Genomic DNA, 18,706 nt, shown 5'->3' on the forward strand with positions numbered 1-18,706 from the left:
ATTTACAATATATACGTATACTACACACAGATCTATTTCTCAGTATACGTGACTTCTCTAGAAGGAACCTAACAAGTGAGAGTAGGTCAGTGTAGCAGAAGTGCAGGGTGGAGGTGAACAGTGTTTAGATTATGTGATATAGGTCAGGCCTGCTTCTTTGTTCAGTTGCACACACGCTCACACTACAACGGCACAGACAAGACAATGGGAGACAGTTAGTAGCACACGACTGGTGGTTTATCTGGTTAAAAAGTACCACAGTTATACTCTGTTCTTCTGTTCCACAAGGAGCCTTTGAGACGTCAGCCTGTGAAAAGGGCTCAGAAGGCAACAAGTGAAGAAAACGAGATGTCTAATGAGAGCAAGGACACGCTGCATGGGTGAAAAACACAATACTGCTTTAATGAAAGTGTTGAACCTAGACAAGGTTTTACTATATCTACAGAAAACACTATTCATAAAAGTAATCACCAATTGAACAAACATGAGATTATTCACATAAGCAGTCAGATGGTTCTGATCATTACTGGGTCTCTGGCCTGGAGCAAACAGCCACATGTAAAGTCACACCCACTGACACACAATAGTCCACAGTGCAAACACAGTATCAGATACGTGGTTCCAACGGATGGGTATTCACTCACATAATGGGACATCAAAAAAAAAAAAAAAACACATAATTGATGGATGTCATGTCACATCAACTGCATTCATTATTCACAGGAGAATGAGGATATTGTCGTGTGCATTTGTGCAACACGTTTGTACAATTGTGCATGGTTACCCAGATAATAAATTAAAATAATAATAAAAAGGAAACCTATTATCCAACAGTGCTTAACAAGAGAGGCCACTGATCTCCCTACATTAACTTTAATCTAACACAATCACTCACTCACTCACACACACACACACACACACACACACACACACACACACACACACACAGAGCCATCTGTATTATCTATGGGGTGAAATACTATCCCTGGATGTGCGAGAGAGTAAAAATAGCGAGAGATGCACAGTTTGAAATGTGGACCACCCATCATGCTCTCCAGTAACCTCAGAAAAAGCGCAATCAGCAAACACTGACACTCATTTACACAGGCTGATAATGTGACATCAATTTTAGTGTCAATTTAAGGGTCAAATTTTATTGACCTTTCACTAAGCCCAACTTAAAATTCAGAAATTATATAATGAATAATGAGAAAAAAACAAAACGTTAAACTTTTTTAAATTGTATTCTAATTTTAGAAGTAATAAAGAATAAAAGTATTTAAAGAATAAAAGAATAAACAGCCAACAAGTGAATAATTACTTATTCAGTATTCATCACTTATATAAAATTGCACTGTTCACATAAATCTATAAAGCATTTCCAACTTAGCAACTGTAACCAAGGTGGGCAGAACTTAGTAAAGGCTTATTCAAAAAATGTCAGAGAGATGCCAGTTAATCATGAGCAAGCGCTCATCTCTGCCGTGACCTCAGTGGGTCTTTTTGGACCCTGCTCTGTGATAGGAGCTAATCAGAGTCTCTTTCTCACTAAAGGCCTGCTAGCCGAAGTCACTTAGCAGGGTTAAAGTCAGGCATAATGAAATATTAAAGTGTGTCTGTAACTGCCACTATTGTTGCCCCTCGGAATAAGATATAACCCATTTTTGACAAGTTTTCATCCTTCTCACATAGAAGACTCTACATGCAAACCAAATCAGCTACAGGGAAGAGGGTAATGAATAATCTATTTCATATTCCAACGACTCCCGCTGCTTAGAGAGAGAGAAAGAGAGAGAGAAAGGAGGGAAGGAGTCAGGGAGGCTAAAAAAAGGATAAAAAAGGAAGAGAAAAAAAGAAGGGAAAAAATAGATGCAGATGATGCCGCCAGCCTGCAGAAGGTGTCACGTGACACACCTCATGTTTAAATAATAAAAAAGGTGATATAAACAAATCATTAGCCTCCCAATGTTTGTTTAATGCAATTTCTTAATGAACATAATAGCCACAACTAATAATGAAAGAAAATAAAAACATCTAAATGGGCTCCAACTTATCGTCAGCGCTCAATTATTTCCTTGTCAAGTTGTTATGATTTAATGAGCCCCAGTGGGACTGACGGCTGTCAGTCAGCTCTGACTTTTTGACACCATTACAACTTCAAATAGAGCCGCAGCCACGCTGCTTTTCCACCAGCCACACACTGCTGAGAGGATCTGACAGGCCCGAGTAGAGAGAAAGAGAGCGAGAGACAGAGAGAGAGAAAGAGAGACACACACACACACACACACACACACACACACACACAGACTGAGCCAGCAGAACACACCGACACACATCTAAGTCATTACACGCACAGCCGACTGATGTCTCGCATACACGCGCGCAGGTGTGGAAACCGAACATGCTTGCTCGTCCCCCGCATGCACATGCATGTGAGAAAATAAGGACAAACAAATCTCATCACTATCGTACTTAATCGCACATGATCTTTATCTCTGCATTTCGATGCAAATCCCAATCAGAGAGATTGCTGAGCTTTGTTAAACTGGCAGGATTCACCTCGCCCTCATCCTTTTTTCTTCCTTCCTTAACTTAAATGATAACTCTCAATAGGTTGGCCCCACATGGGACAGATGGAGACGCACTATTTTGTTGGCCATTAATTTGGTGCTTTGAAGCTGTAGCTGTGAAGCAGAGGCAGAGAAACCCCCCACTAGGCTGCTTCCAAAATAAGACAATCCACCCGTCCTGAAACAGAATATCAAATGCTGTCTGCCTGTCTATCTGACGGTCCGTCCGTCTGTCTGTCAGGCACCTCGACCGGCTGAGGGGTGCGCATGCATCCCATGTAAAAGGGGTGTTGAGCATGGTGTGTTGGGAAGATAGCCAGCGGTGTGCTAATCAACACAGTGTTCCTAAACCTAGTGAGTCACATACGTAGGCAGCATCACAGGCACACTCCCAATGTAAAGACTGAGGTGCCTTATAATCTGCTGTCTTTAAGATTTCTTCAGTTGGGAAAATTTTAAGACAACATTGCAGATGAAGTGAGAAAAATTCAGTACTGAATATTGTTATAGCTCAATGTAATTTAAATGGTTAATTTTACCCAATATTTGTGTGCTCTGTATTTTTGTGCTTATTATAGTATTGCGTAATTAGCTTAGCAACATGCTAACAGCTAACTTGATTCACTAGCATGGATTATTTGTCTTTATGCTTAACACATTTTAATTAGCTTAGCAACATGCTAATATCAAACTATTTTAAAAAAATAATTTCCAAAATGGCAAACAAAATGAAATGTTGATGGCTAATTTGATGGCTGATTCATTAAAATTGATCATTTGGCTTTATGCTTAAAACATTGCCATTATATTAGCAACAAGCTAACAGCTAACTTTTTTTAAATCAATTGTGAAGTTGGTCTCTTATGTGTTCAAAGTTGCTGACTATGTCGAGGGTTTAGAAACAGTCATTTATGAAGTTTTATTAGGTTAATTTCAGTTAGTGATGCTGCCTTGGACTTCAACTGCCTATGCATGCATAATACAGCAAAACAACTAACTAAGTTTTGGAACTGAGCTGGAGTGTATGACAATAAACATTACTAATGAAAACTTACAAAGGAATCCTCACATGAAAACATGATAAACAAAATAATTGTACTGTTAGTAGACAGCCAAGGTGACCGTCTTTCTGATAGACTAATACTCAACCAGCAGGTGAAAGCCTGGAGCAGACTCACAAATTTTGCATATTTCCATACTGATGCTTGTTAGTTGGTCCCCGTATAGTAATAATAAAGCGCATTTGAAACACTATTGTACAGTAGAGACAAATGATATAATTTTAATGTATCATTTTAAAACACTAATAGCTACAACAAATTCCAGATTAATCAAAAGAAAGTTACAGCAAAAAAAATACAGCACAATTTATCTGAAAAGACAAATAAATACAGGAAACACTTCTTATTATGTATTCTTAGTATGTTTTCTTGTTTAAAGCGGTCCTGCTGGTTTTACTAAACACATGCGAGGTCTTTTCTGACCTTAGAGGAACAGCGTGAGAAGCTACTAATCCTGGATGAAGGGGGACTGAGAGACGGGCGCGTGACCTTTGGGCTGTGTGTTGTGTGTGATTCTGCACCATGTGTTAAATGGTACTGCACCGGGGGCCTTGCCTTGTATATGGCTCTCTCTCTCTCAAACAAACACGCACACATATACCTGATAAATTGAATTTTGCTAGTAGCTTTTAACTCTTATACCCTTTTCCCACCTACAGAAAAAGAAATCTAAACATTAAACAGCAGGTTTTGACATACGTTGATGTTCATCTTCATGTTCCTCATCCATCTGGTGTTCTCATCATGGTCCTCGTGTCCACACATTCGTGCTGGGTTTCTCCATGGGTCAGTAAGTTTTAAAAATAATGGATACAGCATAAATATAAGGGGAGAGAGGGTGAGAACGGTCCCGCTCTGCTCGAGAGCAGTGAGGAGAGGCCCCCTGTCACTGCCCACCAGGAATGATTCATGTGAACAATTTGTCCTAATTACTCCAGCCCAACACTTTTGTCACTATTAATCAAACACACACGCTCGTACACAAACTCAAACATGCAAGCATAGGACCAGTCAGTGGAGATCAGTGCCCTCGCAAATTGAAATAGATGGCCAAGACGATGGTGAGGAGGATGATGGCACCCAGGATGAAGACCAAGACACGATTCTGAATGATCCTGTGGGTAAGGAGAAGGAGAGGTGGAGAGAAAGAGAAGACAAGATTAGACAATAGTAAAAACTAATCATTTTAACATTTGCCCACAAACTAGCATGCATGTGATTGAGCACATGCCCTGCAACTCGATAAACACATTTCACTTCAGTCGAACGCCTCTTTTAAACATCTTTCGCGCAAAACATGTCACCCGGTGTGACAACTTTGCCTTTTTTCTCTCCACCTGTCTGTAGACATGCTTAGAGCATTTATTTTTCTCCAGAAAATAAAAAGTGTGGCATTTCTCAAGCTAATAGATTTCACATATTTACTGATGGAATTCTCCATAAAACCGATTTTCCTACTGTCACATGACCAAACCAAAAAGGCAATCTGTGCCTGCAGAACAGTATTTGAAATCTCATTGTGCACATTTATTTCTTCCTGAATTCTCAAAATGATTTGATATGCATATTGCATTTAAACTACCACCTAGAAGTTTGAAGTCGCTCAGGTTTTTTTTTTTTTGAGTAATGTTTTAGAAAGAAGCTTCTTATCCTTACCGAACTTAAAATAACTTTTCTATTTTAATATATTTAAAAAAAAATGTAATTTATTACTGTGATGGCAAAGCTGAATTTTCAGCAGCCATTACTCTAGTCTTAATCTGACATGATAATATGCTGATTTGATGGTCATTTCTTATTAATATTAATGTTAAAAACAATTGTGATGCTTTATATTCCAAAAAAAATAAAAAATTCTCCCCAAGTCTCAAAATGCAGAAAAAGATATTCTGTTTGTCTCTACTCAGAAGTACCAAAAAGAGCCAAACAAACTGTTGGCAAAAGTGGGAAGGTGGAACAAAGTGGGTGTGTGGAAAAGTACAGTGAGGGTGAAAGCAGGAGTTGTAGGGGTGAGACCCTGGGATGATCTCTCGGGGCGATCATCTGTCTCCTTTGTCATTCCTGATAAATGATAGAATTATCCCATTTGCTGACATGTGGAGAGAGCAGGACCACTGTCCACTCCTATAAGCAGGAGATGAATAACTCACACACACCCATTCATCACCACTGCAGCTGAGCAGCACTCCTACCACACACACACACACACACACACACACACACACACACACACACACACACACACACACACACACACACACACACACACACACACACACACACACACACACACACACACACACACACACACACACACACACACACACACACACACACACACACACACAGATATACAGACATACAGTGAAGAAACCAAAATGGCATTAAAACACATACATCAATGCTTCTGCTCGAAACTAGTATTCATATTCATATTATAGCTATGCTCTGAGATGTTTATTTTGTTAAGAAAAACCATCAGGGGCTTTTCCACTACAATGACAAAAGGTGTGTTCTGATTGGATGCTGGGCCGGCATAATTCATAATTGGGAGTGCATGCTTGGAGGAGGACATTTATTTAGAGCATGTTAAGCAAGGCCAGATCTCCCACATGTCTCTTTAAGTAGCATTCATTATTTACACTGACTACACACACACACACACACACACACACACACACACACACACACACACACACACACACACACACACACACACACACACACACACACACACACACACACACACACACACACACACACACACACACACACATAAACAAACTCCAAGCAAGAGGACAGACTGTTCATGATATTCAGAGATGTGCTGGTGCCCAAAGGGACAGGAAACAGCCGTGGGAGAGGGACGAACGGGAATTCTTGGGTCTGTATAAAGAATGTGTGTTACAAGATGGTACTGATTCTGTGCTCACTACTACAGGAGGTAATTTATGTCAAGATCAAGATCCTTACAATTTTGCCACGTCCTGTCAATTGATACTAAGATAAAGTACAGTGCTTTTCAAAAGGGTCGGTAAGAATTTTTTTTTTTTTTTAGAATTTAAAGATTTCTTTCAGCAAGGATGCATTACATCTGTGGCAGTAAACACATTTATAATTTTACAAAGGATTCCATTTCAGATAAATGCTGTTCTTTTGAATATTCAATTCAACAAAGACTCCTGAAGAAAAACAAGTATCAGTGTTTCCACAAAAACACGCGCGCCCTTAGTTACTGTTGCTATGTATGACAAGTTATGGTGCTCTCACGCCATACATCATAATCTCATGCAGTAAAAAATACAAAGCGGAGCAAAGAGGAAACTGACAACGTGCTGACAGTCAAGACAGAGCAGGTTACTTCTGGTATGAAACAAAGTATCAACTTTCAAATTTAGTAAATTGTTAAGAAATGTAAATTATAAATAATATTTTGTGGCTCTTTAATGTGTCGTGACAGACCTCAGTTTAGACGGCACGTGAACTGATCGTCTCTTCATATTTACTACTTTTTATAGCACAGAATAAACATGAATGAACATCAGAAGATATGTTGCTTCAACCGTGGAAAGATGTCAATACACCGTTCAAGTCCACTGACGTTAATCTACTGTTTACACTCTTATCTGGTTTATTTGTCAGACAAAATGACGAATTTGGTATTTTGATTGGTCAGATCGCCTGTCAATCAAACTCCCGGCGAAGGGTGAATTGAAGCTCTTCTGCACAGTAATTTCACTATGGTAAAAAGTTTTTTTACTTGCTTGTGGTATGTTAACATAACCTCAGGAGGCTTAGTGCTTTTTCTATACAGATCTTTTTGGTTTAGCAAAAAATACTTCATGGATGGACTTTTAACCTAATGAATCAACTTTGACTAACCTTAATATTCCGACCAAAAGCTCAGAAGTAGATTTTAGACTGAAGTGCAAGAGATTAAATACACAGTGTGTGTGTCTGTGTGTGGGTGTGTGTTGTGAGTGGTTCAGGGGCTAGGCTGAGCTGTTAGCAGTAATGTAGATTAATCTGCCTTTGGTGAGGCTGCTCTGACAGGCCCTTGAGGGTGGGCGGAGAGGCCCCGGGCAGCCCCACATCCAGACACAGAGGGAGAGTGAGTGAGTGAGTGGCCCAGTCATCACAGAGAACAACCACGCTTCCTTCACTTCAACGGCCTAGACCAAAACCACCAGACTTACACTCTTGAAAAAGACACTGGAAAGTTGATAATTCTCTTCACTGAGATTCGTTATGATTTGAGGAACATGTTTGAGGAAGTAATTTATCCTGTCATGTATGACATATACTCACTGATGTAGTGGAACTTTTGTCTGTAAACTTTTAAATCTTCCCCTGTGGCAGTCCCTTTCAACGGCAACTAAAAATAACCACGAATGAATCTCAAAGAACAGAAGTACCAAAACAGACTATTTGTACCCCTTTTAAATCAATCTCAGAACCAGCCTGCATTTACACGGACTTGAAAACCAAATGATGATGCAGCTGGCTGTTACTAAATAATCTTTCCACAACCAAACATGCCACATTGCTGTCTTTGTTTACAAGCCTTGCTTCTAGTTTTGACAACACATTTTGACATCCAAAGTAATTTCATAGAGAGTAATCAATCCTGGCTTTGAAATAATTGCAAGAAGTTAGTTAAATATACAGTATAATGATTAAAATCCATAGTATTCTATTTACATATATGATAGCTGTAAATTATAGAATTGCTTAAAAAAACTATAAAATATTATATGAAAAAGAAATATAATATATTGAATATAATAACATTAACATTGAAATAATAATAATATATAAATATTTCACAATGTTATTAGTTTTTATCAAATAAACACAGCCTTAGTGAACATAAGAGACTTTCAAACAGCAGTGTATATAAAACAAATAAAATACTTAATAACAAAATAGTTTTCTTTAAAATATTTGTACAGTTTTATTATTAAATATTTAAAACATATTTCATTACAGTTCAAATAACATTTGATGTTTTTTTTATTTATTTTTTTACTTGAATTCCTGGGGTGCAGCACACAACACATCAAGTTTATTTTATTTTTTTGCCTTAAAACTGCCTTTTCTCCATTGGATACACTTGGGCTAGATTGGAAACAGCAACACCTTGTTTGTGGAAAAAGGGGTATTGCATACTTCTGAAGCTAATCTATGGCTCCTCCACCTCCAGTCTCACCTGGATTGAATCACATTAATATAAAGGGAGGACAGAGACAGCAAGAGCAGGAGAAGAGTTGCATCTGATGCCTGTCTGATGGAGGTTCTATCCCATGCTGAACCATGTCTGGACAGAACAGAGCAGGACCCATCAAACCGCATCCATCCTCTCTGTCAAACACATGACAGAGGCTGGAAGAGACCTGTTCATGTTGTCACAGCTCATAGCTCAGGGTAAACTTCTTTTACATGTTCACTTTTTCTGTCTCTCTCTGTCTTAGCTTAGGTTGGAAAAAAGAACCAGAGGTTCAAAAATGTACATGTAACATCAAATAAATAAAGTTTGCTTCAATGTAATGTATAAAGTATAAATCAAAACATTAAAACTTCATACCAAAGAAGATACACACCCCTGCTCAACTAATATTAAATATTAAAACACTTCACAAATTCACACTTTTAAAATTGCTAGCATAATCTCATGTACCAATAGAAATGTATCGTGTAGTTGGGCCCAAGATTCACAGAATTATTTGAATTCAATTCCCATGCTGGAATAAGTGAATTTATGTTTTTTTAATGAACCAAGTCAAACTTCAACAGTGCTAGATCACATTTGGTTTAATTTTAGTTAGTGATTTTACTGACTTGATTATATTGAGCTCAAAATCGTGATGGACCCATTTGCTTCGGCCAAACCTAATCGCACACTAACTGCTGCATAATATTAAAATTAAACTGTACAAATAGTAATTTAAGTATATTAATAATAGACTAGTAGTAATAGTCTATTAATAATCATAAATTAGTTTGGGGTCAGTCATTTTGTAAATGTTTTTGAAAGAAGTGTGTGGCACTCACTGAAAATACTGTAAAAACGATAACACACACACAAACAGTACACAAAGTATTACTACAATAACAATTATATATATATATATATATATGTATAAAATGTAATTTATTTCTGTGATATCAATGCTGAATTTTTAGTAGCCATTACTCCAGTCTACAGTGTCACGATACTTCAGAAATAATTTTAATAAGCTAGTTTGTTGCTTAAGAAACATTTCCTATTATTTTCACTGTTGAAAACAGTTGTGCTGAATTTTTTTTTTTTGTGGAGACTGTGATACATAAATATGATGTGTGATACATTGTAACATTATTAAATTCTTTAAGACTTTTATTCAATTAAATGCTTTTTTGCTGAATAAAAGTATCAATTTCTTAAAAAAAAAAAAACAGACTGACCATAAACCTTCGAGCAATACTGAATATTTACATTTATCATGAGAAGACAGTGATCCACTGCATTTTTCCCAGTCTGTAAACATTCAAAATCAGTTTTAAATCCCTAAAAAGTTTGATAAAGGGGAAAAAAACATTATGTCAGCTGGAATCTACAGATTTTTCAGATTTTTTCCCCCCTTTTTTAATTTCATGAAATATGACAAACTTCGATTCGAGACCCTACAGCCGAGAACCTACACTGTGACTTTCTCACTTTGAAGTAGAGCTGAAGATCTTTGCCCGAACCCGACGGGACCCGATGGGACCAGACGGGTTCGGGTTCAATTTATATCATCTTACGCGGGCGCGGGTCGGGGTCGGGCTTGCGCTCCGGTTTGCGAGGTAAACGAGCGGTCATGTGATGTGTTTCAATTAGCGCGAGAAAGATGCGAAAAAGTATGCTGAGTAGTTAGGTGTAACGGAGGCTTGCCTCTGGTGATTACGTTTTGGTTGCACCACCAACTAAAGCAAAGTCTGAGGTGTGGAAAAGTTTTGACTATGTTTATAATGATAATAATGAGTGAATAATGACGCACCATCAGTGAGCGCATGAACACGCTGAAGACATCTACAGTGGATTCAATAATGTTCCTCCACAAAAACATGTAGGTTAAGCCTAATCTCTGTGAGTAAAAGTTTTTTAAATGATAACTAAATATTCATTGAGTCTTAAATGCATAATGTGGACAGAGTATATACGCTAATGTTGGCATTATTCTTTTATTAAATGTCAGCTGCTAGTAAGCATTTCCGGCGGAGCCTTTATCTTAATTTCGTTATTGCCAAATACCCATCTTAATTTAAAATTTATCTTAATTTAATTTGTTAAAAAAAAAAAAAAACTCGTTTTTATTGGTCTATTTATTGGCTAAATGAGCCTATGCATATTTAGAGTGCTGAGATGTTAAGATGTCACAGAGGACTTATTTTATTTCTTTATTCCAACTTCTAAGTGGTCTAGTCTACGTTAGTTATGAATAAATTATGTTAAAACATGTATAAATGACTCATTCTTGTCACAAGGAAAAAGAGCGTGTGTGTGCGCACATTTGAATAATGTCGGGCTGTAAACGGGTTCGGGCTTTAAAAAAAGCTGTCAATCAAAATGTACTTGTCGGGTTCGGGTCGAAACCTGTCGGGCTCAGGTCCTGTCGGGCCTAACTTTTAAGGCCCGATTACAGCTCTACTTTGAAGCACACAAATCAAGCACAATGTGTGTAAGCACTGCCAAAATAACTCCTTACAAAACCAGCAGACAAAATTAAACTGAGTTAGTTGGGTTAAAAACTTAAGTCTAACCTCAAAAGCACAACGCCAAAGAATGAATGACTGTGTGTGTGTGAGTGTGTGTGTGTGAGAGAGAGAGAGAGAGAGAACGAGAGAGGGAGAGGGAGAGGGAGAGAGAGTTCAAGCTACGAAAAGCCCATTTATCAGTGGAGGAGGCAGAGCAGACAGAGACAGATGAAAATAATGAGGAGTTTTCTGTCAGGAAAGATTTACAAAATCGTACCCGCGTTATTAAAATTTAAAACCTTTTTCCCCTTCTTTCTCACTATTTTTTTTTCTCTCTCACACTCTCAGTTCCCCTTATGAGTAGCCCTAATGAGGGCAGTGGTACACCTCTATGCCTGGGTGTGCGGGGGGAGGTGGGTGACAGAAGTTTACCCCATTCTAAAACCCCTAGCACCACACACACACACACACACACACACACACACACACACAGACGCACACGCGCACACGCACACACACACACACAAACTCATAACAGAGACATCCAAAACATTACAAATTTGGACATGATGCTCTAGGTGTGTTAGTATGGTGGTGGGAGGCCTGTAGAACTGATCCTGTGTTGGAGTGTGTGATCACACACTTAGAAAGATAAATGTTTTTGCAGGGCTTTTCAGCTGCCTTACTATACTGTACAGTACATGTCAAAGCGGCATCACCTGTCAATAGATCAGAGTTTTAGATGTAATAAAAACAAGCAATAGCATTCTTTGCAGTCTCTTTCAAAGTGACGAAAAGGGAGTCAGCATTAGAAACCATGATGGAACTAGCTGCTGTCAGTAAGAACAGGACTGAAGGGTTATTTTGAGATTTATGGTAATGGCACAGTTATGTTTTGAAGATTGCTGTATTGGTCATTAATTTTCTTAACTATTTTTTTAAGTAAATATTCAGTATAAAAAGTATAAAATTGTAATTTTCTTACACTATTAATATACGTATACATATGTGTGTGCGTTTTATATAAATATATATATATACACACATTTTTTGTGATTTCTTTCACAATAATTATATATATTTTTTTAATAATAAAAGTAAAATAATTACAATATTGTGTAAAATTACCATCTGTAATTATTTTTGTAGACAATTTTTTATTTGTATTTTTTAATTGGACTGGATTGTGAAGAAAAAGCAAGTGAAATCATCAATATTATTTACAAATCATTCCAGATTGAGGTTGGTTGAGATCATGATGATCCAGATGGGCAAAATACAAAGTTTTAATTTGTTTAAAAAACATATCGGCTCCTGTATTGGCTATTAAATATCTATGAAAAAATGTGTACAGTAAATGGGCAGAGCATGAAAAGGGGGGACTTTACAATACTTTTTAGGTTTAATTCGCGCGCGAATGCCAGGGGGGAAAACTGCATTTAATTGCATGTAATTGACTTAAAAAAAAACCCAGCACTGTGTAATTCCCAAAAGAAAAACAGTAGTTTGCCCTCTAGAGAATTCTGAATCACATTTACACACACCCACACACACCATGGCTACTTTAACAGGACTGAAGTGTATAATAGAGTCGTTAAATAGGGTTTTATTAACTTGATTATGGGGTGATGCAGCTTACTACAGTACTCTTATCATCTGGAGCTGGATTCAGGAGTGAAGCTGCTCCAATAGTTGTGGACTGACTGTCCTATCACACACTGTTGTTTATATACAGGTAGACAGTGCTTTGACTGTGAATGCTTCCTAATGATTTCACTCCATATAGCTCTTTCTCACTGTCATCGTGTCTATCATAGGAATGACATGCCGCTTTTGCAACCCACTCATGGATAAGTCTGCTGCTTAACATGGATCAACAAACTAAGATAAGTGTAAAAGGTTATAAAGGGAATTGCTGAAGAGAGAGCACTAACACACAGGCATGAATATTGTACACATACACACTGGCTGAAACTGGCAAATCACACAGCCCCGTTCAACTTGTAGCACTCCAACTCTGAAAGACAAATGAGCTCTTGCACATTTGGAGAAGCCTGTGTGTCGGGAAGCTGTCTTTATGAGCTCCACACACACACATACACACATACATAACGAACACTTCTATGCCACACACTCATGTATTTTTTATTGCCCAGCTAACAATCTGACTACAATCCTAGACTGGGATTGTAGACCCCTACAGGAGAAAAGAGGGAGGGATGGAGAGTGAGAAGTAAAAAGTGGGGGGATATACAGAGAACATGAGGTTAGAATCAGGTGCTATTTAAAAAAGGTTGAGACAAAGAAATTGAGAAATGCTTCGTTGGCGCCACTTCTTGGAATTTATTTTGCCTGCAACAGATTCCAGCAGCTGTAGCCTGCTGTCGTGGAGTGTCCAAACAAGATTCCCTGTTCCCTCTAAATTTCTGGTAGAAGCATTCTTCTAACTGGCACTCTGCCAACTTAGTAGCACTCTCTGTAATGTAGTGAGCTGCCTACGTAGGTGATTATTTATAGCAATGAAGGTGACATTAAAGATTATTTTAAATAAATGCTGTTCTTTTGAAATTTGTATTCAGAATTCTGAATAAAAATGCATCACAGTTTCCACCAAAACATTTCAACATGGATGATAATAAATGTTTATTGAGCACCAAATCAGCATATTAGATTGATTTCTGAAAGACCATATGATACTGCACACTGGAGTAATGGCATTCTTATATTCTATGGTTAACTTAGCAACATGCTTATGTCAAACTCCACTGAAATCAATTATGAATCAAGTCTCTTCTGTACTTTGTTATGTGGCTGCCTGTATAAAGTGTCACTCACTTATGGGGTTCCATTTCAATTAGGATGCTGCTTAAGAAGTCTAGGAAAGCAGCTCACTAGGTTTTGCACCAGGATGTCTTTCTTCTTCCAACTTTTTCAGTTCTTTAACTCTAGCTTTGTTAACTTCGTCTCACCACTTTCTCTTATTCCATAACACTCTGGAATTTCTCAATTTCATCATTCTTCACTTATCTTTGCCTTTCCCTTTTTCTCCTTTTCCCTATCTCTAGTTAGAAGGAGGGTGTTGATGTCAAAACGAGGTAGAAGATTACTGTATATCTCAGGAACTTTCTCAAGGAGGGCATGCCTTTGCCTCACACCAGCCAATAAGAAGGCAGTAAATATTATGTCTGAGTCCATGTCATGGGTAAATGTGCCGAGGCAGCAGTCAGCATACCACTACTAATCCTGATTTTCTTGCACTCAATGCAAGAAACTTCAGAAGAAAACTGAAACCATTGCTTGGCTGCCACATCCCTTCTGCTCTGCGTTCTCCCAGAACCAGTGAACAGGTAGATGTGCCTATTTAAAATAACAATGGATTTGAGGCTGTGACAGATAATACTGTATAAGCATTGCATAATACTGATAGGTTTTTAGGCCTCTGGGACCAAACCTTTCCGTGAACTCAACACAGGACACACCACGGGTGAGGGTCAATAGACAAACCCACAAGCAAACAAGTTTTCAACAGGCTATAGATTTTATCTGTACTTGAAGACATATCACTACTTCCTGCTGTTGAACTTTTGCAATCGTTGACGTGCAACTGCATTAAAATTTACTAGCTAGAAAAACTATAGTTTATTTATAGTGCTTACAAAAACATAAAGATGCCCAGGTAAAGCAGCAGTACTGTCTTTAACTCCTGACACACTATGTACTAAACTACCAGGTCGATATTGAGACTTACTCGAGGTGTAAAACGATCCCTTAGCAGCACTCCAGGTTGACTGTGAATACAACAGCATTTATAAAAGCAAGATAAATTACTTTCACACAATTTGGGCACACTGCTAAGATTTCGGACACAAAAAGTGGCTGCATTCCTCGAGGGAAGCAGCTGGTGATTGTATTACCAGGCTTGTTGAAAGGGTGTAACACTAGCCATGGAACCATGGGCCTCCAAAACTATGATGCACATAAATTTTTATTGTTTGTTCAGTATTGAAATCTCATTAGAACTCATAAATCAGTGGTCTGTGTTGGCTGGTGACTTTCACAGAGAGGAGAGGAAAAAGGAAACGAAAGAAAGGCTGAAGTTCCGGACATTCTGTGCTGTGCGGGTCTGACCTGAGGCCATAATGAGTAACATCTCAATGTTTTGTTACACTAAAAAAAGTCAAGTTGAAAAGATCCAGTAGAGAGAATGTGACATACACTACACAATTTAATGTCACTTTTATAGCCCAAAACTGAATTTTTTTTGCATTACTCAAAGCAAATTCCATTCAACACTCCAAGTTGTTATTGCCCCCTCACCCCCAAAAGTCCAGAGACATGCTCTTTCCTTTTAATAACAAGCAACTTTACATAACATCATGCCGACATGTTTAGTTTAGCCTGGAGCCAGAGTAATATTCTCCACTCCCTCTAGTACATCCATTCACCCAGTGTTATACTCTACAAGTCCTGTGATACACATACTGCAGCAAAGCAAGCATTTAGAGCACAGATTTAAAAACCAAATGTTTATTTTATGGCTGTCAAAGTTAACATGTAAATGTGATAAATGATACAGTATATGCTTGTATGTGTTGATTCAATTATTTAATGTGACATTTTAACTGTTCTGCTTGATTTCGAAAAACTTACTGGAAGCTGGTCGCACCTGATCAAAATGCACACAAGCCCATAGAGGAGCACCAATATACTATTCTCTAAGCACTACATATCTTAGATTTTCTGATCATATACATACATTGTGTGCTCTGCAAAAAATGTATAAAGGTGCAGTCACATTACCTGTTTTTGGTGAATTTTCAAGTTCGTTTTTGGAGTCATTTCAATAAGAATCCAGCTCTAAGTTGGTCACATGGTTTCACTGCATTGACTATCAGTAAGCTGCTTCGTTTGAAAGTAATTTCTCTGTGAACTGTGCTTCATTCATCACTAGACTATTGACAAGAGACCTTTTTACCAGTAAAATTCTATTAATGTGACCACACCTTAAAAATATGACATATTAAACATTTATTTTTAATTATTAATGAAAACATAAAATTATGCGTTTTAATCCAGCAAGTAGATACTGGACTGACCGGGAAAGCAGAACAAATCCTTACTGCTGAGCCCTGACCATGTAAGATTAAGTCCATAAAGTGCGAGTAAAGTAGCTTTATAATTGAATCATTACCATTTGGATTTGTGCACTTGGATGCAGTTTGAGAAATACAGAATATTTTTTTGTGTGAATGAGATGCATACAGAGTGCTGTTGATGAAAGTGACACAGAGTGTCATGCATACAAGTGGGGAAACAATCACATGTTGGCCTATTAGTTCACTTGGACTGAATCCGTTACTGTGATGACAATGAAATAATATGAGAATAAACAAAGTATGATACAAAACTCAAAACAGCACAGCTTTCCTCTTGCTCGCTTCTGCAGCCTTGATCTCAAATAACTTCTGATTTGATACTGATCATCAGTTTCAATAAGAAACCTGACAAAGGCCTGCAGTGTGAACCCACACTAACAGGAAATCAGTACCATGTTAAAGACATAACCATGGCATTGCATGCCTTTAGAGATTAGCGCAGAGACCATCATGTGTGGCCAAAGATGGAGAGGAACTTAAAAAGACAAGGATACAATCGAAATGGGTTGAAGGGTATATAAAACAGGTTATGCTTTTGAGAGGGAGCATTTCAAATTCCTATCCAGAGGATAAAAGCTTTTAGAAAACAGCACTTAATCAGCTCAATGCTTCAGCCTGTCCTTGCCATTCTATGTCAGCAGAGTCACAGAGAGAAGCTTTTTTGTGTCCAAAATGCATCTACGAAAGACAAATTATTTGACACCATATTTCTAAGCAAGGGAACCTGGAATGATGATACAAGTGTGGTTAATTAACTAGCTGTTAAAAGCAGGGAAAGCGAAGGAGAGTGGAGAGCAGTGACAGACCTTTCCGGCACCTTCTCTCTCAAATAAACACAAACTTCAGCCTTGAAGCTGTTGTTGTGTTCCCACTTCTATCCTCGGGCGATTCTGACTGCATGAGGATGAGGTTGCACAAATGGAGAGATGGGGAAAAGTAACATTAACAGGAGAAGCAAAACCCTTGACTTGTGCCGCTGCAAGGTCGACAAAAAATAAAATAAATAAATTACTGAAGACACCTGAAAAGCAGATGGAAGGAAGTTTAAATCATATGGATATTGCAAAGGACCAAAAAATGTAAGATAAAATTAAGAAAATGAGCGAGGTACCAAGATGCTAGAGAGGTTTCCAAAGGTTAAAATAAGTTTTTGAGTGTTTATTTACTAGGCCAAGTCAAAAGAGACTAAACCAGGTCTGTATGACATTCTAGGCTCCAGTTATAGTCCTGTTTCAGTCTAGAATTTCAACATTTTCCTTTTTGTGGGGAATTTTTTTTTTTTGCTTTTATTTTAGATAGTATAGTTGGAGAGAGGACAGAGGACGAATTGGAAGGCCAAAACTCAGGTCACTCAAAGAGCAACTGAGCAATACGTCGGAAAACTACCCATGAGACTACCAGCTCCTTTTTGCCTGCTTCATCATCTACCGAGAGGAAAGGGACACTCATATTTATAAGTTTGATGATTTAAATAGAGTAAGGTATTTTTTTTTAATTCTGCATCAACAAACTGATGATTTTATTGGTATGCTTTTGCTTTTTTATGTTTTTACATAGGTTAAGTTTACATAGGATCTATAAACTTATTTGCAATGTTTGTAACAGCATAATTGTACATAACATCAATTGCATCTGCCATGTTTTCAGGGTTCAAAGAGTTTCCCATTCATGTGCATTCAATTTATAAATACAATCTTTCCTACATTACTTACACACACTGTTGGTAAGTCTGATTGCTTAGAAAAGTTAAAGCACACCTCTCCTTACCAATGTATCATTCATGTCTTTAACACAAAAATGCAGGGTGAAATGTAACACTTAGGATTAAAGGTGTGTTTAAACTCAAAATCACTTGTAGTGCTATTTGGAGGCATGTCAGTGAAAAAACATGGCAGAAACAAATGTAGCTTAATTTGATAAATTTGAAATATGCATGAAATGGTTTTTTAATTGATAAAATATGATAGTATTGTACAATTATGATGGAAAAAATCAGCTTTCAGTATCTTCAAAAACCCTAAAAAGTCTGCTGTCAACTAAACTGTCTGTTTCTACACCGAGCACATCATTTGAACACCAGCTCATGCTGTGGAGAATTTTCCTTGCACTTTCCTGCAGCAGAGCTTCAGAAACCACAGTGTCATCCAACATCTTTCCACTTGACACTACAACAGGGGGTTTAGTCACTTTAAATAATCCATGC

The 18,706-nt window shown here is 37.8% G+C and overlaps 1 protein-coding gene across 4 annotated transcripts in view; it reads right to left on the bottom strand.

The window, feature by feature from the left end:
* Positions 1-3,044: 3,044 nt before the first annotated feature.
* LOC132121593 (vesicle transport through interaction with t-SNAREs homolog 1A-like) overlaps positions 3,045-18,706 on the bottom strand; it is a 130,569-nt gene continuing 114,907 nt past the window's right edge. For all 4 annotated transcript variants that reach the window (XM_059531151.1, XM_059531153.1, XM_059531150.1 and 1 more), the window contains one exon: positions 3,045-4,746. In XM_059531151.1, coding sequence (XP_059387134.1) covers positions 4,653-4,746 — 94 coding nt within the window. In that variant the 3' untranslated portion in view covers positions 3,045-4,652. The remainder of the gene's footprint in view (positions 4,747-18,706) is intronic.

This window comes from Carassius carassius, chromosome 39, assembly GCF_963082965.1.
Source record: "Carassius carassius chromosome 39, fCarCar2.1, whole genome shotgun sequence".
NCBI lineage: Eukaryota > Metazoa > Chordata > Actinopteri > Cypriniformes > Cyprinidae > Carassius > Carassius carassius.